A 23,582-nucleotide genomic window follows, 5' to 3' on the forward strand; every position below is an offset into this window, starting at 1 on the left:
AATCATTAGGCTTCATTGTGAGCAAACACACCCATCACACAGCAGTTTGTCAACCCGATACTGAACCCCCAATCCCCCAAAGGCATATTACACCCCTTTGCAGAAACCCCAGTACCCTGGACCCCTTGCCAAGCCTCTGGTACCCCAAAACCCCTTGCAGAGCCCCCGGTACCCTGGGCCCCCTTACCAAGCCCCTGGTATAACGGAGCCCCTGGTACCCAGAATCCCTGGCACAGTCTATAGAAACACTGTCCCACAATGGCCTCCAAACCCCCCTCTTCCTCTATGCAGCAATGCTCCAGGCTGCCTACCCATCGCTTCAATGTGCCCGCTCGCCTTTGTGCCATCAGGTTTCACTGGTCGCGAATATAGAAGCACGACAGTTCCGCCCAGCATTCACAGATTCACTCACTGATCATTAAATTGCTTTTAATTATATTTTATTGCATGTAATCAGTGTTTCAGCAATTTGAAATAGGTTCCTGTCGCATTGCGGCAACAATGCCGCCATTGTGCCTTCTTGCCTCTGACAAAATCCAGAACCGTGTCATGAAACCGGATTTCCGGGTGGACAGCTGTGTTGCGATTTTTCACCTCCCCCACGCCACCGTTCCCGCCCTCAACTGCTGCATAAAATTCAGCCCATTGTGTGAAAGCTGTGAGGTGTTGGTGTGAAGCTTGTAACAGTGCTAAGTGTGTGATGGTGCGATAAAGCTTATGAATTTTAGGATTGAGTACTGATTGATAGAGATTGTTGGTAGGGAGGTGATGAGGGTGTAGTGAATTGAGCAGTGAAAGATGTTAGTGCAATATGGCATTTGATGATGAACTCACACACCTTGAAATTCATGTCAGATTATTAACTTTCTGCATTAAACTGAGCCTGCACTGTATCCAGGTCCTTGGTGCTGCACTCCTGGCATTGACATTTGCTGCTATCTCTTTCTCACTGCCTTCTGAGTATGTGTCTGGAGGGCATCTGAGGATAGAGGACAATTTTCCTTCATTCCACCACTTCCACCAAGGCCTCCCGTTCAGTGTCAGAAAACCTTGGTGATCGCTCTCTCCATGGTTATCAATTGTTGATTCTTCCATAGCGCAATATTCAGAATGATTGCAGCACCAGCAGCAGCCACAATACACCTCCCTTTTATGAGGCACAGCTAGCTTTAAGTAGTGTTAGGCACTCAAAATATTGGGCCTCCTGCTGATGTGCACACCAAGTAAGAGCGCGACGAGTACTGTTACATGCACCAATCATGGAAACGAGGAGATAGCTCAAATTTGTCATCCTGCCTGCACTGTAGTGAACGAGTTAATCACGCATTTCAATCCCTGCGCCTGTTTCGGGGGTTAGCCAATTTAACCATCAGGAGATCAGAACCAAGAACAGTCTACTCCTGTTATTTTAAAGCTAGACTGTAGTTAAAACTACTTAAAAGTGGATTTTCCCTGTTGTACATAAATTTATTGGGATTTAAGGTCACCGGGTGACATGCTTCACAATATATGGCTGTGGGAAATCTTGGTGTAATATACATTAAAAATGCTACCATTGCGACAAGCATAGCTTTCACTGGTTAATTTCACAGGATAGCAAAGCTGAAAACTTTACATTAAGATTCAGACAGGCTGTTTGAACCAATGGGCTGCAGGCAATGAAATTTAGTTTAACATTCTAGTGATCACTAATATTGCTGGTGAGACAACTCTATTCACCCAAACTTATTATGGGTCATTGCCAAGTCAGTGTGTTGGATTTCACCCTTGGATGGGTTGGGGGTTGGGGGTTGGGGATAGTGGTTGTGGTGGTGGTAATGAATTTGACTGAAAACTGACAATGTACTTAAACTGACGAGAAAAAACAGCATACTCCAGGAACAGAAGGTTCTGCTCCAGGCTGAAGGCAAAAATATAATGGTTCAGCAAAACTATTGGCTATAGCAAACTGAAACAGTACATTTTTGCCTTCAGGCTGCAGCAGAACCTTCTGTTCTCACAGTATGTTGTGTTTTTGCATCAATCTAAACGCAGTATCAGCTTTCAGTCAAGTTCACTATCACTCCACCATCCAAGGGTGAAGTCCTACAGACTAACTTGGCAATCACCCATAAAGTGACCATAATAGGATAGCATTCTACATTAAGTTTGAGAGGAAGAAGAATGAGTCACGAATAAAGGTTTTAAATTTAGGTCAGGCTGACTTCGGAGGGACAAGGCAGAAATTTACCCCACAATAAAGTAGGCAGAACACTAATGGGTAGAACTATGGATGAACAGTGGAGGATTTTCCAAAAGAAATCTGATAAAATACAAGAACTTTACATACCGCTAAAGAGCAAGTGATGTACTTGTGCAACTAAACAAGCTTGGTCGACAAGGGAAGTGAGAGATAAAATTAGTATAAAACTAAAAGAAAGCTTGTGAACTGGGAGAGATAGAAGGAACAGCAAAGGGATGCAAAGGTAAGTGGCAAGAGCCGTAAAAAGGGAATATGAGAAAAAGATGGTGAGGGATATTGTCAACAACACTAAAGGTTTTTACAAATAGAGGGTGGCTAAGAATAATTTGGGTTCTTTAATGGTGAACACTGATGATATTGTAATTGGAAATCAATTGCAGAATCAAGGAGAGGAACTAACTAGATTTAATGGAAGTTTAAAAAAATGGTGTTGGAGAAACAAAGGCTATTAAAGATGGGAAAATCTCCAGAGCTTAAAGGAGTGTCTATAGATATTATTTATATGGACTTCCGAAAGACATTTGTCAGGGTTCCACATCACAGGTTATTAACAAAAATGAGAGCAGATGGAATTGGAAGCAACCTATTGGCTTAGAATGGGAATTAGCTGGGAGGTAGGAGACAAAAAGTAGAAATGATGGGTATATATTCAAAATGGCAGGATGTGACTAGTAGTTTCCTCCATGGATCTGTACAATTTTTCACTATATTTATAAATGGCCTGGATGATGGATAGTACAAAAGCAAAATATTGCAGATGTTGGAAATTTGAAATAAAAACAGAAAATACTAGAAATACACAGCAAGTCAGGCAGCATCTTTGGAGAGAAAAACACTTAACATTTCAGGTTGATGACCTTTCCTCAGAACTGAGAAAAACTAGAAATGTAATAAGTTTTAAGCAAATGAAAGGGGGGACAGTGGGAAAAGAAATACGGAAGGTCTGTGAGGAGGTGAAAAGCAAGAGAGATTAAATGACAAGGTGGTTTGTGCTGCAAGGCCAACAAGAGTGATAATAGGATAAGTAAAGTAACAAAGGATGTTGAACAAGCAGCATGACAAATTAAAGTGGTATATCCTTTTCTCGATCTATATTAATGACCGAGACTTGGGTGTGCAAGGCACAATTTCAAACTTTGCATATGACTCAATAATTGAAGGTGTTGTGAACTGTGAGGAGGATAGTGACAGATTTTAAGAGGGCACAGACATGTAACAGATGAAATTTAATGCAGAAAAGTGTGAAGTGATTCATTTTGGTAGGAAGAACAAGGAAAGGCAATATAAAATAAAGGATACAATTCTAAAGGGTGTTCAGTAGCAGAAGGATCTGGGGGTATAGTTGCATAAATCAACGAAGGTGGCAGGGCAGATTGAGAAAGCAGTTAATAAGGGATGTGGGATCCTGGGCTTTCTAAATAGAGGCATAGAGTACAATAGCTAGGAAGTTATGGTGAACCTTCATAAAACACTGGTTTGGCCTCAACTGGAGTATTGTGTCCTGTCTGGGCACTACACCTTTAGAAAGGATACAAAGGCATTAGAGAGGGTTCAGAAAAGATGTACAGGAATGGTTCTAAGGATGAGAGACTTCAGTTCGGTGGATAGATTGGAGAAGCTGGAACTGTTCTTTTCAGAGAAGAGAAAGTTGAGAGGAGATTTGATAGAGATGTTCAAAATCACGAGGGGTTTGGAAATGTAAATAGGGAAAAACTCTCCCCACTGGTTGAAGGGTCGAAAACCAGAGAATATTAATTTAAAACAATTGGCAAAAAAAAAAGAGAGGCAACATGAGGAAAAATCTTTTACACAGCGAGTGTTTAGGATCTGGAATGCACTTCGAGAGTGTGGTGATGCAAATTCAATTGTGGCTTTCAAAAGGGAATTGGATAATTATCTGAAAAGATTTGTAGGGCCAGAGGGAAAAGGCAGGGGAATGGGACTAGCTGAGTTGCTCTTGCAGAGAGTTAGCACATGCTTGATGGGCTGAATGGCCTCCTTCTATGCTGTAACCATTCTATGATTCCATGATATAGGTTGGCTGATCACTCTGAGTTAGGTGGCAAAATAAATTCTATAGATAGGAACAGAAATTTGCCAAGGGCCATTGACAGATTGAGTGAGTGAGCAAAACTGTGGCAGATGGAATTCGATGTGGGGAAACTCCAAGGTCACCCATCTTGGACCCAAGTAAGATAGACCACAGTATTTTCTAAATGGTGAGGCACTCAGAACTACTGATGAGCAGAGAGATTTTGGAGTCCAAGTACAGAAATCACTTAAAGTTAGTTTGTCTTTATTTCAAGGCGGCTGGAATACAGTTGTACAAACTTTGGTTTGACCCAGCTCAAGTGCTATATTTAGCATTCAGTTCTGGGTACTGCACCTCAGGGAAGATATATTGGCCTTGGAGAGGGTGTAGCACAAATTCACCAGCATGGTATTGGAGATAAAAGGTTTACATTTTGAGGTCAGTTTTCACAGACTCGGTTTTTATTCCCTTAAATGTAGGAGATTAAGGGGTGATCTAACTGAAGTGTTTAAGATAATTAAAGGATTTGATAGGGTGAATTAGAGAGAAACTATTTCCTCTGATAGGGACAGTCCATAATAAGGGGGCATAACATTAAAATTAGAGCTAGGCAGTTCAGGAAAATATTAAAAGGCATTTCTGCACACAAAGGTTAGTGAAAATCTAGAACTCTCTTCCTGAAAAAGCTGTTGAGGTGAGGGGTCAATTGAAAATATCAAAACTGTTGGCTCGAGTGGCTGTATATCCTACTCCTGTTCCTATGTTCCTCAAGTAAGATAGTTCTGAAATTACAAGTAAGGCAGTTCATTAACACAGAATAGCATGACAAGTCATTATTTTATTTATATATGGGAAGCAAAGTGAAGCGGAGTGGAATAACATCAATAACTTGCCTTTAACAATGCTGTAACAATTCTGTGATTCTGTTGTGCAGGTTTACGGGGAGAAGGCAGGGGAATGGCATGAGGTGAATTGCTCACTTGGACAGCCAGTGCAGACATGATGGGCTGAATGGCCTCCTTCTGCACTGTAACAATTCTGTGATTCTGTTATACTATGTCTTTAATATTGTAAAATTTCTCAAAGAACCTCACAGGAGTCTTATCAAACAAAATTTGACATCAAGCCATATAAGGAGATAATAGGGCAGGGATCCAAAAGCTTGGTCAAAGAACTGGGTTTTAAGGTGTGAATTAAAGGAGGAGAGGTACAAGGTGTATATGATATAAGATGTACCAGGCGGAAAGGTGTGGGAAGGAATTTCAGAGCTTATGGCCTAAGCAGCTGAAGGCACAGCTGTTAATGGTACAGCGATGAACATGAGGGATGCGCAAAAGGCCAGAATTGGAAGACACAGAGATCTTGTAGTCTTGTAGAGCTAGAGCAGGATACAGAGAAAGAATCAAATAGGATGCCAAAGTTGTGAATGGTCTGGTTCAGTCTTAGGCAGTGGTTAGGAAGAGGGATGGTATTGGTGGCTACAGAACGGAGTTTGTGGTGGGGATCGAAGACAATAGCATTGGTCTTCCCAATATTTAAAGGAAGGAAATTTCTGCTTATTAGTTACTGGATATCAGACAAGCAGTGGAGGGGTTGAGAAAGTGGCTGGGTGTCATCAGCATACATGTGGAAGCTGATATGTTTTTGAAGAGACAACATGTAGATGAGGAAGGATAATGAATTTAACTTAGAAGTTTTGCTTTCAGCTCAGTTAGTTTGCATGCTGTGAAGTAAAGCAGTTTAATGATTCATACCTGGCTTTGTCTCACCAAGTGTCACTTGGTCCATTTTCAAAGAGATTGAAGTAGGCATGCAAAAGATGCAATATTGGGTTCAGATTACAAAGGGGCAGGTCACATTATCATGCAGGTTTTTACAGGGCAAAGTGGATCAACTCCCCCAAATACATGACAATTGCACTACTGAAGGGAAGAGCTGACAAGATTTTTTTTTTTCACCAGGGCAAACTATCTACATTTTACCTCAAGTTATATGTGTTGAACCTTATTAATTAATTTATGAACGTAAATGAATTTGGAAAGCACGGCTGTTCCTTATTTACATACACTCATCCTGGATTCTGTAGACAAACTACAATCACCAGATGACTGGCATTGATAGAGGATACCAGAATCACAAAGATATAACATGACACCCATGTGATTGCTGAAATCTGAATGCACCTTGCATAATAGATGGGATGGTTACAAAACACTACTGACATCAGTGCCTCGATTACATTGCAGCTGATAACTGCTACGCACTAAAAATAGGTAGAGTGTTAGGGCTGGATTTAGCTGTGGACTTCGGGACTTCGAGGGTGGGACCAAATGGGAGTCCCAAGCTCACACTTGCCGGCAGCAAAACCGGGAGGCTGCTTCCTACTTGACTACTTCCGTGTTTGTCGCATGGTGGGTGGGTTCTCAATGCTGCAGGCTCACTCAGAGGGCCAGCAGCCTTGGAGCCTTGGCAGCTCCAACACGGAGGCGCCCTCACTGGGCTGCACAACAGTGAAGAAATAAACAAAAGCTAGGCTGGCAGATGTACAATAGATATACAACTGTCTGAAAAATGTTGAGTGCTGTTTAAACATTACTGCAGTGATGCAACACGTATGTGTCTAAAGACATGATCTGGTTTACTTTGAGTTTCACAAAGCAAGAGAAGAAGGATTTGTGTTTAATTCTATTGAAGTGGACGGATTCTCAGATACCTTGTTGCATGCTATATATCAGCTTTGAAGTACCCAAGTGTGTTGAGATTTGTACAGCTACCATGGCAGCAATAATTTATTTTCATGATGCTTGACACTTGGAAATGTGATACAACAACAAACATCTGACAACTCTGAAGCAATGATTTTATATGAATTCCACAGATTCTGCAGCACAATTGATTCTGTAATACCAACCCTAAAACTAGGGGCCATAAATATAAGATAGTCAACAATAAATCTATTAGGGAATTCAAGAGAAACTTCTTTACTCAGAGAGTGATTAGAATGTGGTACTTGCTACAAGCAGTAGTTGAGGCAAATATCTTCTTTGGCCTCCTTATCTCGAGAGACAATGGGTAAGCGCCTGGAGGTGGTCAGTGGTGTGTGGAGCAGCGCCTGGAGTGGCTATAAAGGCCAATTCTAGAGTGACAGGCTCTTCCACAGGTGCTGCAGAAAAATTTGTTTGTCAGGCCTGTTACACATTTGGCTCTCCCCTTGCGCCTCTGTCTTTTTTCCTGCCAACTGCTAAGTCTCTTTGACTCGCCACACTTTAGCCCCGCCTTTATGGCTGCCCGCCAGCTCTGGCGAACGCTGGCAACTGACTCCCACGACGTGATCAATGTCACAGGACTTCATGTCGCGTTTGCAGACGTCTTTAAAGCGGAGACATAGACGGCCGGTGGGTCTGATACCAGTGGCGAGCTCGCTGTACAATGTGTCTTTGGGGATCCTGCCATCTTCCATGTGGCTCACATGGCCAAGCCATCTCAAGCGCCGCTGACTCAGTAGTGTGTATAAGCTGGGGATGTTGGCCGCCTCAAGGACCTCTGTGTTGGAGATACGGTCCTGCCACCTGATGCCAAGTATTCTCCGGAGGCAGCGAAGATGGAATGAATTGAGACATCGCTCTTGGCTGACATACGTTGTCCAGGCCTCGCTACCATAGAGCAAGGTACAGAGGACACAGGCTTGATACACTCGGACTTTTGTGTTCCGTGTCAGTGCGGACTCTCTTGGCCAGTCTGGACATAGCAGTGGAAGCCTTTCCCATGCGCTTGTTGATTTCTGCATCTAGAGACAGGTTACTGGTGATAGTTGAGCCTATGTAGGTGAACTCTTGAACCACTTCCAGAGCGTGGTCACCAATATTGATGGATGGAGCATTTCTGACATCCTGCCCAATGATGTTCGTTTTCTTGAGGCTGATGGTTAGGCCAAATTCATTGCAGGCAGCCGCAAACCTGTCGATTAGACTCTGCAGGCACTCTTCAGTGTGAGATGTTAAAGATGTTAAATAACACAGATGTATTTAAGATGAATCGAGATGGACATGAGGGAGAAAGGGATAGAAGGATATGCTGAGAGTTAGATGAAGTCGAGTGGGAGTAGGTTTATGTGGGGGAACATAGATGCCAGAATAGACAAATTGAGCTGAATGGCCTGTTTCTGTGCTGAAAATTCTATGTCATGATTATTTTAGTTAGAACTCTTGCACTGATTTTAAATTAAGGTGGGGAGGAGGCATTTTAATTTCGTTCATTCAGTGGTACGAGTGGTAACTTGTCAAAGAGTTTCTGAAAATCCATACATCGTCTGCCCCCGCATTACCACCATCCACAAAATCTGTCACGCCTGAAGAATTCTACCAAGAACAACTTGCATTTATATAGCACCTTCAACGTGGCCAATGTAGATCAGCACAGTGGTGATGAGTGAGCTGGTTGGTATGTTTTAGGATGCGGGCAGCCAAGTTTTGGATGCAATCAAGTTTATGGAGGGTGAAAGATGAGAGACCAGCCAAGAAAGCAATGGAATAGTTGAGTTTGGAGGGAACAAAAGCAAACACGAGGGTTTCAGCAGCAGATTGGTTAAGGTAGGCGTGGATACAGGCAACGTTACAGAGGTGGAGCTGGAGGTCTTTGAGGTGGAGAGTAATGAGCAGCCAGCCCAGGAGACATCTTGCTTAAACATCAGGTTGGTTAAACATGATATTTCTTTATGAAATCAAATTTAGCTGCATCAAATTATTTTCTCTTCATCAAACTAGTGCTAATCTCTTTTACAGATCCTATGCATTCAGGAAGTCTCAGTTTTCCTCTGGCTGGAGAGAAATTCAGATCTCTATGCTCCCATCACCACCCCTCCACACTCATACCCCACCCCCACATCTCCCCTCCTCTCCCACAAACTCAGCCTGCTCTCGACTGACTTCTGCAAAGAGAGAGAGATAGAGACACATAAAGGCTGATCTCTGACCCCTCCCCCAGCTCTGTGTGTTAAAGATTAGTTTACCAAGCTCCAAATCCAAGTCTACCCTTAAAATCTCAGACATGCTCAATAGCTTTCCATGGTCTTAAAACCACCGTATACACAAGGGTACATTTTTGATGGCTGGTTTGTCTGGTATTGCATCTAATTGTCACAATCAACAATCTAGATGGCTCATGTGTCTCCGGGAGTTGGCCCTTCGCAAACTGAATGCAACTTTGTAGCAAAATAATAACATAAATTAAATCAATATCCCTTCTCGGTCAAATAGATAAAAGTGTCAAAATTGTAGAGGTATACAAGATAGTTAAGGGAATGGAAAAAGTAAAACCAGATTACCACTTTAAATTAAACTGCAACAACAGGACAAGGGACCACAGATTTAAGCTACTTAACAAAAAATTTAATCTCGATTTCAAGAAGTTCTTCTTCACACTGTGATTAATGCATAAAATAGATTCCCAAAGGAAGTAGTGCAGGCAAAAATCCTGCAACGTTTAAGGAACAATTAGATACTGAAATGAGAGTGAGGAATGAAGGCTCTTTCTAGATAAATGAATCAAGATGGGCCGAATGGTGTTCCTCAATTGTCTTGAGAGCATCATCACTAACTGATAGATAGGTGAGTTTTTGACCAATTTTTAAGTTGCCGAGTTATGGTTGAGTATTATTTTGGCCAATTATAGAGATCATAGACTTGTATAGCACAGAGGAGGCCATTCAGCCCATCCTGCCTGTGCCAGCTCTTTGAAAGAACTAGCCAATTAGTCCCACTCCACTGCTTTTTCCCCCATAGTTATGCAACTATTTCATTTTCAAGTATATATCCAATTCTCTTTTGATGGTTACGACTGAATATGCTTTCATCACCCTTTCTGGTTGTGCATTACAGATCACAACAAACTGTGTAAATAATTTCTGTGGGAACAATGTGTTAGAACGGTGTCTAGCAGCAGAGGACCGACATTTTAAACCAGTTCAGCTGTTGACTCATAAAATATATATCAGTGTTATCATGATGTTATCCGCCCTTTCAGGTTGCTTCCAAGTTAATGATGACCTAAGCATCAAATTGCAGCTGCAATATATTAAATTGCTGAAGATTACTCAAAGATAACATTCAGTACAGGACTGCTCCACTGCCCCAACATAAAACATTACATCTTATCAATCTTCCTTCAGGCCTTCAATGTTTAAACAGATCACTGGTTCCACTGGGAATCTCCTCCATACAACTGAGATAATCAAAGCAAACCTGCGACCAACTGTCTTGCCTGGGTTATGTCACTCTGATACCCAGAATTTAAAGCAGTATAACTTCAGGTTTCAAGTGTAAAACAAGATGTAACACTTATCTGTGAGAAAAGTTAGGTCTGTGATGGTGATTGAAACTTTCGTCGAGACTCAAACTGATATATACTTATGTCCACATGGGCCAGGATTTCTTCTTCATCTTTTGGCATGCCACTGGCTCCTCTTGTCCAACAACCCTAGTTACACCTACCTTCGTCAGACTTTTTATAACCCACTTTTTAGACCAGTTCCCATGCCTTCCTTATCATAGTTGGACCATATATTCAGACATCTGTCTGCTATTCTTCCTTATCTTGTTTTTAACCATTCTTAAGGTCTTTTTGCTGCTTGGCAGGCTATTGTTTTTAAGAGTTAATCAATCACACGTCACATAAACATCATACAGATGGCAATTTTCTCTCTATCAGAAGTTTTGAATATTTTGTCTTTCTCAGCAACATCCTTGTTTTCTCTAATAATAACAATTTTGCTTTTATTATCCTTGTTTTCCCTATTGCATTGGAGGCACTACATCAGCATTGGCCTTATTTTACTTGCACATTTAATTTAATTTGCATGGAAATTTGACTTTTTCCCCATATAGTTTTAATTTGGCACAGGAATCTGACTTTTTCCTCTATATAGTTTATTTTTTTAACTAAATCTTCACTTTAGCAAATAGCATACAATAAATTTAAGAAAGGTCTGACCACATTTAAAAGATCAAAAAGCAAGCAGTAAACAGTTTACCAGTGAAAAGTATAGCAGCATTTCTGCAGATCAGAATTGAATGTACGTCTTCAGCAGTATTTATACATGTGATTCTGAGCTAAACTAGTTTAAAAATTTGGAATAATTCAAATTTGCAGCTGCACTTTTAAACAAAACACTCAGATATAGACCTCAAGCCAGACAAAGTATGATCACGAAGTACTTTATCAGTAACAAAATATGCACTCAAGTGCTACAGTACAGAATTAAGTCCTCCAGTCTTCATAATATATATTTTTTTAAATACCTTTGTGCTTTAATATCTCAGTGGTGTGTAGACATTGGTGACTGGTACATGATTTAATTTAAGGAGTGATTTAGCTAGTAATAATTTCCACCCATTCAGTAGTTATTGTAGCAGTTGCAGAGTGTAGTTTGGGGTGATGTACAAAACAAGGACTTATATTTGATCATGCAACAGACTTGCGATCACCATTGTTTTTGATTAGCAATACATTTTTTCCCATTTATTTCTCTAAGAAAGTAAAAGAAATTAAGTATTTTGGTCATCAATTTCCATATTTAATATACAAGAAATTTATTAATAAGTATAAGGGAAAAACTTATCAAAGCATCTTACTTTTGGCCATTTTTCACAAATGCTTTCGTGGAATATCCTCTATTTGTGACAGTAGCTTTACCTCCAAGCCCGATTATAAGAGCAGTCAGTACAGCACTCTTTCCACCTAGAGACAAGTCAGAACAAGTCATCATTTTGGGGTTGAGTTTTTACGTCAGTACAATTCAGGTGGAATCAGCCAAACCAGCACAGAAGGTCGTGGAATTTTAAACACAAATGAGTTTACACCCAAAACCAGTTACGTTCGCAGCTTCCACGATCTTTTACTCTAGTTCAAGATACAATTGCCCAAATCAAGCCCCGTTTCCACAAAACTGGCCACAACCCCTGGTCAAAATCGTGAGATTCCGTCAACTGTGCTGATTCAGGAAGGCTCTTTAAATTGGACAAATTTTCTTAGGCATACAGACACTAGTATAGATCTTTTAAAGTTATTTTCAGTGATTTTAAATCAGTTACTCACAGGTGGAGGACTGGACACCCTTACTAAAAAATGCTTATTTTTGGTGATGAACACATTTTCAGATGTATGAATAAAACTGCACCAGGTTATCACTCTTAAATGTATCAAGGAATGCTTTTTAATGGAAAGAAAAAAAATTACTTTCTATTAGGCTGCTTGATTGCTCTTGGTGATGGAAGATTTTACACTTGCGATTATGCAAATGAATTTTAGCACGCCCTTGAACCATATCATAACCATAGAATCGGAGATTCATATAACACAGGAGGCGGCGATTTGGGCCATTGTGCCTATCAGATCTTTGGAAAGAGCCATCCAATTAGTTCCACTCATTTGCTTTTTCCACATAGCCCTGCATATTTTCCTGTACACCTGAAGTAAAATAATGCTGCAAATACACAGCAACACTATCAGGATCTGAAGGTGAACTGCTGTGTATTTCCAGCATTTTCTATTTTCACTTTGTGATTGTTTCTATGCTCCTGGAAGGAAATATCATCTGTGAAAAGCAGCTGGCCAGAGTTGGATTGTGGAATTGTAAGGATGGGTCAATAGAAATTTTCATTTTGCAATTTGCATCTCATCATATCTCAGAAGTGATCCAAAGCATTCCACTTACAATTAATTAATTTGAAGTGCAAACTATTTTGTAGGTGAATGCAACAACTAATTTGCACACAAGGTCGCACAATTAGAAGTGAGACTAATGGCCAGTTTATCTGTTTTGTGATGTTACCTGAGAGAAGAATATTGGTCAAAATAGCAAAAGAATGTCATTCTCTTCTTTGAATAGTGCCACAAAACATCAGAAGTGCAGATATTCTGGAGTATTGCTTGATTCTCTGTTAGACTGGGGCAAGGGGGAAATTGTGCAGAAATGAAAAAGAATGCACATTTATGTGGATACAGTTGACATTAAAATTGTTATATTACTAGGCTAGTTTTCTTGAGTTGCTTTGGAAGAGTTGCAATCACAGCTGTTGTATATAGGGGAGGAGGGGTCAGCAGAGCTATCAGTATGTTATTATTCCATTGGCCTTATAAAACAAAGATTCGATGAATTATGTCGTCTGATTTATAGAAGGAATTGTCTGTCAATGAAATTTGTGAATTCAGGGCTGAATGCAGGAAAGCAGATGCATGGGAACACCATTAGCTCCAAGTTCCCCTCCGAGTTATATATCATCCTGACTTGGAAATATATCACCATTCCTTCAGTGTCATTGGGTCAAAATCCTGGAACTCCTTAGCAGCACTATGTGACCTTTTTCAACACACGAACTGCAGCAGATCAAGAAGGTGGCTCACCACCACTTTCCCAAGGGCAATAGGTATGGGAAATAAATGCTAGCCTTGCCAGCAACACTAACAACCTCTGAACAAATAAAAAAACATTCAATGAAAAATATGAATATACAACAGATTGAAAATGTGCCTTGATGTAAACAAAGTTTGACAGAATAGCATAACCTTAAAATGGTCATGAATAGCAAGTGAATCTTATACAGAACGTGTTTAACATACAATTAGGAAACTAAACTCCCCAAAATTTTGTGCATTGCGCCTATTAAAATTCACACTCCTAGGTTTACAGATTAAAACTGCCCGTGTGAACTTATTGAATAGTTGAAAGGAAAAGAATCACAGGACTGCAGTGATCACAGAAGCCGATAGTTTTAGAAGATGTTAACACTTACTTCCATTGTTTCCAGTCACAAAGTTCAAATGGGGCCCAAATCTAATTGGTCCAAGGCAAGCATGGCACATGAAGTTTTTCAATGAAATACTTTCAATGATTCCCACTTGACTTGCATTCTGAAACAGGGAAACCTCTATTAGATGTGTCCAAATGAGCATGCACATGTGTGTAAGTAAATAGGAGAACACACTGCATTTTTATTTGATCAAAATAATCACATTACTCCATGAAGTCGCCATAATACCAACATGCCCTAACAAATATTTTTCTGTTTATATGGTTCTTCATTTTCTTTCTAGGAGTACAAATTCCAGATGCCAAACATCAATTTTTGTAATAACATTATGAACATCACTGTCATTAAGCACCCAATTAGGGTGGAAAAACTCCAAACTTTGCTAAGTACTGCTAACTGCAATAACTTTAGGTGCAGGGACCTATTGGAAAATGTTCTTCCCCTCAATGACAGATTTAGTGCAGTTTTTAAAAGCACCCATTGTGCTTGAAATGTATGTACAAACAAATAGGAAGATCAAGGAATAGATGAAAGGATATGAGGAACATGTAGGAATACCAATCAAACTGACAGTATCACTACATAATGGGCAGAATTTGTACATGGCCCTCCAACCTCACATATTTGAAGCATACAACACAAATATGATGTGTATTATGGTGCTGCAGATATAATTGATCAAAAGTTATTTTGCATCAACACAATCCAAAATAATCAGGATTTAATTAAATTCATCAATTCAACAAATCTTGTGCTTTGCATATCTAACCTTCATGCATATCAACCCATACCTGGGCCTCAACAGATTCAGATATGCCATCTGACAATAGAACTAGCTTTGTTGCTTTGACATTTTCTTTAGTAATCTTTGCCCCTTTTTGGATCTCCTCCATTCCTAACGCAGAACTTCTCTCTGGCAGCTCTGGAATTAGAAATCATGAAGGGTGCAAAAGGACTCCCTATTTCCTACTGAGAAATTTCCCACCTAGGCAGTTCAGCCTAAATCAATGATAAATATTTACCTGGGATGAACCTGAAGGATTCTCCTTGTTTTGACTATAGGTTGCAGTTTTCTCATCTCTCCTCCTGCCTTCTTTTGTATCAAATTCCGCTATGTTTCCAGTATTAATTTTCTTTGTAGGTACAGCTCCTTCACACCAATCTTTTGTTCGTTTTGACATAGTGAAGAGCAGACCCTGAAAATACAGAAAAATTGCCAAGTTATTGGATTGTAGACTGGTTTACATTGAGAATTTGAACTTCTGCATCAATTTAGATGGGTTTCACATTCAGTGCCCGCTTAGAGATTTCCACATCTTTCAGAGATCTGTGAGATGTTTTCCATAGATCTGGATTATTAGACTAATTAGTCAGACCAGTCTTTAAATTCTACAAGTAAGACAATGAAATAATTAATTGAAAGCAACTGAACTGCTCGACATTCTACTTCATCTGCTAATACATGAAAATGCCTTTATCTTTCATAATGAAAAAAATTTTAGGAACTTAACTTGAAAGGATATTAAGTGCTACTTTGTGAGTACTTACGATAAACCTTGCAAAATTGTTGACTATGCTAAGTGACAGGACTTCCACTGTAATCATTCATACAGCCTAATACAGTAATGGTGATAATTATAGTGTTACAGATGCCATTAAAAAAAAGTGGTTATGAGTAGTCCATCAAGTTTTGTGTTGTATCTTAAAGTGTGTTTAGAGTTATGAGTAAATCTCTGTAGTGTTACACCATATTCACTGGAGCATTTGAGGTTTTACTGGCATTACCTAACCAGAATTTTGTCACTTTATAATGGCCCAGATTTTGTGGTCAGCAGCACTCAAAGCATGTTCGCTGTTCACTGCACTTATACTTGACCACATACTTTCTAAGCACTGGAGGTTGGAGTGATTAGAAATCCATTTCAGCACTGTTCCCTCTACAGGGGATCTGGGATCTGTGTGAACATAGCAAGCAATGGTGTATTGCCTTAACCAATCAGACTAAATAATCCCTACAGAGACATGCAGGGGGCTATTTTCCACATGGTAGTGTAGGCAGTTTAGGTGTTAAAGAGCCACCAAAGTGGCCAAGATGGGGTCTTGAGCTGCAATGCCTGGTTACCCTACCTTCATGTGAGATGCCATCTTGGTAACAGGAGTTGAAGTGCACACTAGGAATGATTGACCTGTTTGGAATTAAATTAGCTCCTATTGCTCATTAAAGAGGTTGCACATCATTTTACCGGCTAGCGCTACATTTACCGACCTTTCTCAACAGTGATCAGCTGAACAGGAGTAAATAAGTCATGGTGAGCATTGTGAGCACTACTTCAAGCCATGCTCAGTTTCCACTGTTCACTTGCTGACTGGGATTGACTGACTACACTGTGTTTGAAGAGGACTTTTGATACACACCAGGAAAGAGGAGGGACAGGAGGGCAAGGAGGGGTTTCAGCAGAAGGTCCAATCCACATAAGGTCTTCAGAAAGTACTAATCCCACATTCACATGACCCAAAATCAGTGCATGAGGAAGCTGCACTTAACTAAGGTGGTCGTGACGGTGATCTGTGGCCTCATGGAAGGAAGGCACAGATATCACAGCACAACTAGAACCGCATTGCCTGTGGCAGTCAAGGTCACAGTAGTACTTAATCTTTATGGTACGACAACATTCCAGGCTCCTACAGGTGATATCAGTCACATCTCATTATCCTCTATGCACTTCTGCATAAGGAAGGTCTCCGTAACTCTATATGCTCTGACTGTACATCACTCATTATTGCCAGAGAAGACCAGAGGCAGAAAACTCTCATCATTCGACAGGTTTGTAAGATTCTCCACGATCCAGGAAGCCATTGACTGTACACATGTGGCCATGCAAGCCCTTCATTTAAACTCAGAGGTGTTCAAGAACAGGAAGGGATTCCATTCCCTCAATCTGCAGCTTGCCTGTGACCACCTGCAATGCATCCTTCAGGTGAATGCTTCTATCTAGGATGCTGCCACAATGCACTTACAATGAGACAGTCATCCGTTCCACAAATCTTTGAGCCCCAATACAAAGTGCATAGCTGGCTGCTAGGTGACAAAGGATATCCTCTGATGGCATGACTCATTATTCACCTGAGAAAGCTCCAAACACCAGTTGAGCACTCATAGAATGAGAGTTGTGAAATCTGTAAAGCATCGAGGACACTGCCATGTCCTATTGTAAGCCTTCCATTGGCATGTGACTTTAACAAGGTAGTTGCCAAAGATCTAACGATATGGAACAAAGACAGAAATATGTTCATCCTATAGACCTGGTGACCAAATTTAGTCTTTCTAAATAATATAAGGTAAGGACAAAGGGGTTATTGTAGATAAAATCATGGAGAAATCAACAGGGACCAGACCATCAAAGCTTCTGACTGATAATGGAGGGGAATTTGTCAATGATGAGTTCAGAGACTTGTGTGAAAATATGAATATCATGGTCACCACAGCTAAAAGTCCTTTCAGCAATGGACTCTGTGAAAGGAATCAGTGATTGATGAATCGGTATAAACGTTTAGCTGATCAACCAGACTGCAAGTTGACAACTTGCATGGGAGATTTATGCAAAAAATTCACTCCAGATAGTTGGAGGACATAGTCCCTATAAAATTAGTCTATGGGTGAAATCCCAAGTTGCCTTCTGTTCTGTGTGATAGTCCTCCTGCTTTAGAAGGTAGTACAAAAGACGGGGCTAAAATGTGGCGAGTCGAAGAGACTTAGTAGTTGGCAGGAAAAAAGACAGAGGCACAAGGGGAGAGCCAACTGTGCAACAGCCCCGACAAACAAATTTCTCTGCAGCACCTGTGGAAGAGCCTGTCACTCTAGAATTGGCCTTTATAGCCACTCCAGGCGCTGCTTCACAAACCACTGACCAAATCCAGGCGCGTATCCATTGTCTCTCGAGATGAGGAGGCCAAAGAAGAAGACGACAATTAGTTTAATTTTTTATGCACATCTGAATACTTTACATGTAGGTCGAAGACTTTCATCAAGGCTGAAGTCCGGGAGAAAACTCATCGAACACTGAGGCATCGTATAAGACCATCTGAGATAGAATTTAATTCAGGATAATTTGATATACTACAAAAGAGATGGTCATAGGGACTGGAAAGGTCCGGATAAGGTAATAGATTATGATGGTAAGAAAGTACTTATCAAACATGGCAATCAAACTGCTAAGGTTCATTTCTCACCATTGATTGGAATTAATTATAAAATCTTGGACTCTGAGCAGCTGAAAGAAGTAAACGAGGCACCTTGAACCTCAAATTTTCATGTGTTTTGTGATGAAGATCCTGAGGAACAGAATATGGCATTTCAAGGGCTGGATAGTGGTAATTTGAGTGATGATGACACACACAGAACAAAGCAATCACATCCAAAGGCCAATTGCCCAGAGTGGGTACTTGGGTAACATATATTCCTGAGGGATCTATTGAATGGAGTGATGTGACAATTGTGGGACGTGCAGGAAAAGCTAATGGCAAGTTCAAATATTGGTTGGATGTTTAGGATGATGGCCAAGAATTGAGGTCCATGGACTGGCAATATGGGGTGAAAGAATGGAAAGCAAGACAGTGCAGTGTAAGTACTGATAGTGGGTCTGGATGTGACTGTCGCATCAGAAAATTATCATTTCTTTTTTATTTGCATGGGACGTGGGCATTGCTGGCAAGGCCTGCATTTGTTGCCCATCCTTAATTGCCCTTGAGAAGATGATGGTGAGCTGCCTTCTTGAATTCCTGTAGTTCAGCTGGTGTGGGTACACCAACTGTACTGTTAGGGAGGGAGTTCCAGGATTTTGATCCAGCAACAATTATGGAACGGCGATATATTTCCAAGTCATGAGGTGAGAGAGACTTGGAGGGGAACTTGCAGGTGGTGGTGTTCCCATGCATCTGCTGTCCTTGTCCTGCTAGGTGGTAGAGGTCACAGGTTTGGAAGGTACTGTCGAAGGAGGGGTAGTGAGTTGCTGCAGTGCATCTTGTATATGGTACACACTGCTGCCACTGTGCATCGATGGTGGAGGAGTGAATATTTAAGGTGGTGGACGAGGCGCCAAACAAGCAGGTTGCTTTGTGCTGGATGATGTCGAGCTTCTTGAGTGTTGTTGGAGCCGCACTCATCCAGACAAGTGGAGAGTATTCCATCACACTCCTGATTTATGCCTTGTAGGTGGTCGTTGTAACGGAGGAAGAACCTCCAATAGTGCAAGAGGGAAATTTCGCAGTAGAAGTCCTGACAGATAAAAAAGTACAAGGCCATAGCTTGAACAGATTAGACAATGAAATAAAGACCACAGTCCCATAACAGGATGAGAAGCAGAAGTCCTCATGACTGTGAAGTTTTGGAGGCGGTCAATAAACCTGAGGCAAAACAAAGGGAGTTAGAAGACTAGGGAGAGTTTGGAGTTTATTCTGAGGTACTGTAGGAAAATAGGTGCAGGAGTAGGCCATTTGGCCTGTCGAGCCTGCTCTGCCATTCAAACAGATCATGGTCGATCATCTACCCTTACACCATTTTCCCTACTATCCCCATATGCCTTGATATCATTAGTATTCAGAAATCTTATCGATTTCAGTCTTGAACATTCTCAATGATTGAGCTTCCACAGCCCTCTGGGGTAGAGAATTGCACAGATTCTCCACCCTCTGAGTAAAGAAATTCCTCCTCATCTCAGTCTTAAATGGCCTGCCCCTTATTCTGAGACTATGTCCCCTGGTTCTAGACTTACCAGCCAGAGGAAACATCCTATCCACACCTACCCTGTCATGCCCAGTAAGAATTTTGTAAGTTTCAATGAGATCACCTTTCTTTTTTGAAACTCTAGAGAATACAAACCCGTTTCTGAAATCTCTCCTTATAAGGCAATCCCGCCATCCCAGGATCAGTCTGGTGAAGCTTTGTTGCACTCCCTCTATGGCAAGTATATTCTTCCTTAGATAAGGAGACCAAAACTGTTCACAATACTGCAGGTGCAGTCTCACCAAGGCTCTATACAATTGCAGCAAGACATCTTTACTCCTGTACTCAAATCCCCTTGCAATGAAGGCCAACATACCATTTTCCTTCCTAATTGCTTGCTGCACCTGCATACTAGCTTTTGGTGACTCGTGAACAAGGACACCCAGGTCTCTCTGGACATCAACACTTCCCAACCTCTCACCATTTAAGAAATACTCTGCCTTTCTGTTTTTTCTATCAAAGTGGATCACTTCACACTTATTCACATTATATTCCATCTGCCATGTCCTTGCCCATTCACATAGCTTGTCCAAATCCCCTTGAAGCCTCCTTGCATCCTCCTCACAACTTACATTCCCACCTAGCTTTGTGTCATCAGCAAATTTGGAAATATTACATTTGGTTCCCACATCAAAATCATTTATATAGGTTGTGAATAGCTGTTGTCCAAGCACTAATCCTTGTGGTACCCCACTGGTAACAGCCTGCCATCTTGAGAATGACCCATTTATTCCTACTCTCTGTTTTCTATTTGTTAATCAAATTTCAATCCATAGCAGTATATTACGCCCAACCCCATGTGCTCTAATTTTGTTCACTAACCTCCTGTGTGGTACCTTATCAAAAGCCTTCTGAAAATTCAAATACACCACATCCACTGGTTCTCCTTTATCTATGTTGCAAGTAACATCCTCAAAAAACTCCAACAGGTTTGTCAAACATAATTTCCCATGTTGACTCCTCCAATCAAATCATTATTTTCCTAGTGTCCAGTTATCATATCCTTTCTAATAGATTCTAACATTTTACCTACTACTGACATCAAATGAACAGGTCTGTAGTTAGTTTATTCTCTCGCTCCCTTCTTAAATAGTGAGGTCAAGGGTCAATCAATAAGCTGTGTCATATAGGTGGATTTTTGTACTGAAAAAGTCCTCGTAGTTGGGAATTAGAAGGCGAAAGCAAGGCTAGTAGCTAGGGTAAAAGCAAAATACCGCGGATGCTGGAAATCTGAAATAAAAACAAGAAATGCTGGAACCACTCAGCAGGTCTGGCAGCATCTGTGAAAAGAGAAGCAGAGTTAACGTTTCGGGTCAGTGACCCTTCATCGGAACCGGTCACTGACCCGAAACGTTAACTCTGCTTCTCTTTTCACTAGTAGCTAGGGGTTTTGAAGAGCGACTGTGTGATAGATGTTAGAGTGGACTCTCCCACAGTTGGAAAAGTAATCTTAAAGATTGTTTTAGTTCATTTTGCCACATATTCATGGGAGGATAGATCAATTGACAAAAAAGCCACATTTCTGCAGGGCGATACTTTTCAGACAGAAGTGTTTCTGAAACCGTCTAAAGAGGCAACAGAAGCAGAAGGAAAACTATGGAAACTAAACAAATGAGGCAATGGCTTGAACGATGCTTCTAAGGCATGGTAGTTTTCAGTGAGATGTTTTGCTGAAAGTAGGTGGTGTTCAACTAAAACCAAAACCCGCAATGTTTATTGGTACCACAAAGGAAAACATTCAGGCATCTTCATGATGCATGTTGATGATTTCTTATGGGGTGATACTGCGAAATTCGAGAAATGTGTTATTAATAAGATGAGAGTAGAACTTAAAATTGGGAGTCAGGCTTGTCAAGCTTTTAGATGTTAAGCAGAGTAGGTCTGGAATAACTTTAAATCAACAGTCCTACTTAGAGAGTGTTACCCCCACCCTGGTTAATCGTACTAAGTCATCACAAATGTTATATCTAAAGAAGAGACAGAGTAATTGCAAACCTTGATTGGGCAGTTGAATTGGTTGTGCACTCTGACTGGACCAGATGCTAGTTTTGATGTGTTGGAGTTAAGTACTACAATGAAACACCCCATAGTCAAGAATGTTTTAAACGCAAATAAAACATTGAAAAAATTAAACCTGGATAAATGTGTACTTAAGTTTCCATTCTGACGTGATCCAAAAAACATGAGACTAGTCATTTTTAGTGATACTTCACATGCTAATCTTCCTGATGTGTAGTCGAGTGCAGCTGGTTTCACAATATTTTTTTATGGGCGAGAATAGAAAATGTTGTCCTTTAGCTTGGGAAGCAAAGAAAACAAGGCACAGTGGCATAGTGGGTAGCACTGCAGCCTCACAGCTCCAGGGACCCGGGTTCGATTCTGGGTACTGCCTGTGCGGAGTTTGCAAGTTCTCCCTGTGACCGCGTGGGTTTTCCCCAGGTGCTCCGGTTTCCTCCCACCGCCAAAGACTTACAGGTGATAGGTAAATTGGCCGTTGTAAATTGCCCCTAGTGTAGGTAGGTAGGTGGTAGGGAATATGGGATTACTGTAGGGTTAGTATAAATGGGTGGTTGTTGGTCGGCACAGACTCGGTGGGCCGAAGGGCCTGTTTCAGTGCTGTATCTCTAAAATAAAAAAAAAGGTTGTTAAAAGTACTTTGCTGCAATACTGGCTCTTGTGAATGCAGTGAATATGGAACTCTACTCGGCAAAAATTTAAATGAGATTCCATACAATGGGCATGCTGAAGATAGCATACCCATTGAATGTTATGTAAATACTGTTCATTGTTGGATAATGTGTATTCTACGAAAAGGTATGAGTAAGAAAAGGTTAGAATTACAAGCTCACAGGACACGCGTCTGGTGTGGATTCTGTCTTTAATTAAACTGACTGTAATGGCAGCCCCCAGTCAGAGTGCCTCATTGTAGAGGTCACATGACTACAGAAAGCCAGGAGGCACATTAGTACAGTATTGCATTTCTATCCCAAACATCCCACTTTTCATACCAAAAACAAAAAAAAATTTGCATGCATCATCTTTTACACTGAGTTGCCCAGGTTACCCACTATGCATACAACTGTTCTCATGCATTAGTAGTTCGTCATTCCTGTCAGTCTCTGCACATGCGTTGTACAGTCATCAAATCGTGCCAGTCTCATAATGGTGCATGTGCACGTTGTCGTTGATTGCTCATCTGATTGATTTTCCTTCTCCGGCAAGTGTCGTTCCCTTGTCACCACGGTAACTGTTGTTGTTCTATTTTTGTTGTTGGGTGCTGTGGACCGCTGGGGCTGATGGTTGTTCTGTGGTCTGTGCAGTTGATGATTTCACATCTTCCTGTGACAGAACAGCTTCTCCAGTTGCGCGTGTCTGTGGTTGCGACGGTTTATCTATTCGTTCACATCCACCGCATGCAGTCGAGGTGACAATTGCTCTACTCAGGTCCCAAGTTGCCACTTGGGCTGACTCCTGTTGAGAGCATTGAAAGTTTGTACCCTGACTGGCTCTCCAATGCTCAATTCTGGCAATGGTTTGGCAGTTTCACCTTGATTTTTTCCACTCACGCCTGTTACTACTTCTGGCTTCAGTAGTTTTTTTGTCATTGGAAGAGTAGTTTGAGTACGGCGTGACATTAGTCTTTGTACCGGATTACTTGCCATGCCTTCAGTAGGGTGTGTTTCGCCACTCGAGGACTGCCTTGTATATATCTGTGCCAGA

At 41.0% G+C, this 23,582-nt stretch overlaps 1 protein-coding gene across 4 annotated transcripts in view; it reads right to left on the reverse strand.

Moving 5' to 3' along the window:
• The window catches only part of LOC137356957 (structural maintenance of chromosomes protein 6-like), a 204,418-nt gene that overhangs the window by 137,531 nt on the left and 43,305 nt on the right, over positions 1–23,582 (reverse strand). For 3 of the 4 annotated variants that reach the window (XM_068022867.1, XM_068022850.1, XM_068022860.1), the window contains exons 3-5: positions 15,103–15,276; positions 14,063–14,180; positions 11,903–12,008 (exon numbers count right to left, since the gene is read on the reverse strand). In XM_068022867.1, coding sequence (XP_067878968.1) covers positions 11,903–12,008; positions 14,063–14,180; positions 15,103–15,261 — 383 coding nt within the window. In that variant the 5' untranslated portion in view covers positions 15,262–15,276. Of the gene's footprint in view, positions 1–11,902; positions 12,009–14,062; positions 14,181–15,102; positions 15,277–23,582 lie in introns of those variants that run through there. The other variant, XM_068022873.1, reaches the window with a different exon arrangement.

This window comes from Heterodontus francisci, chromosome 3, assembly GCF_036365525.1.
Source record: "Heterodontus francisci isolate sHetFra1 chromosome 3, sHetFra1.hap1, whole genome shotgun sequence".
Lineage (NCBI taxonomy): Eukaryota > Metazoa > Chordata > Chondrichthyes > Heterodontiformes > Heterodontidae > Heterodontus > Heterodontus francisci.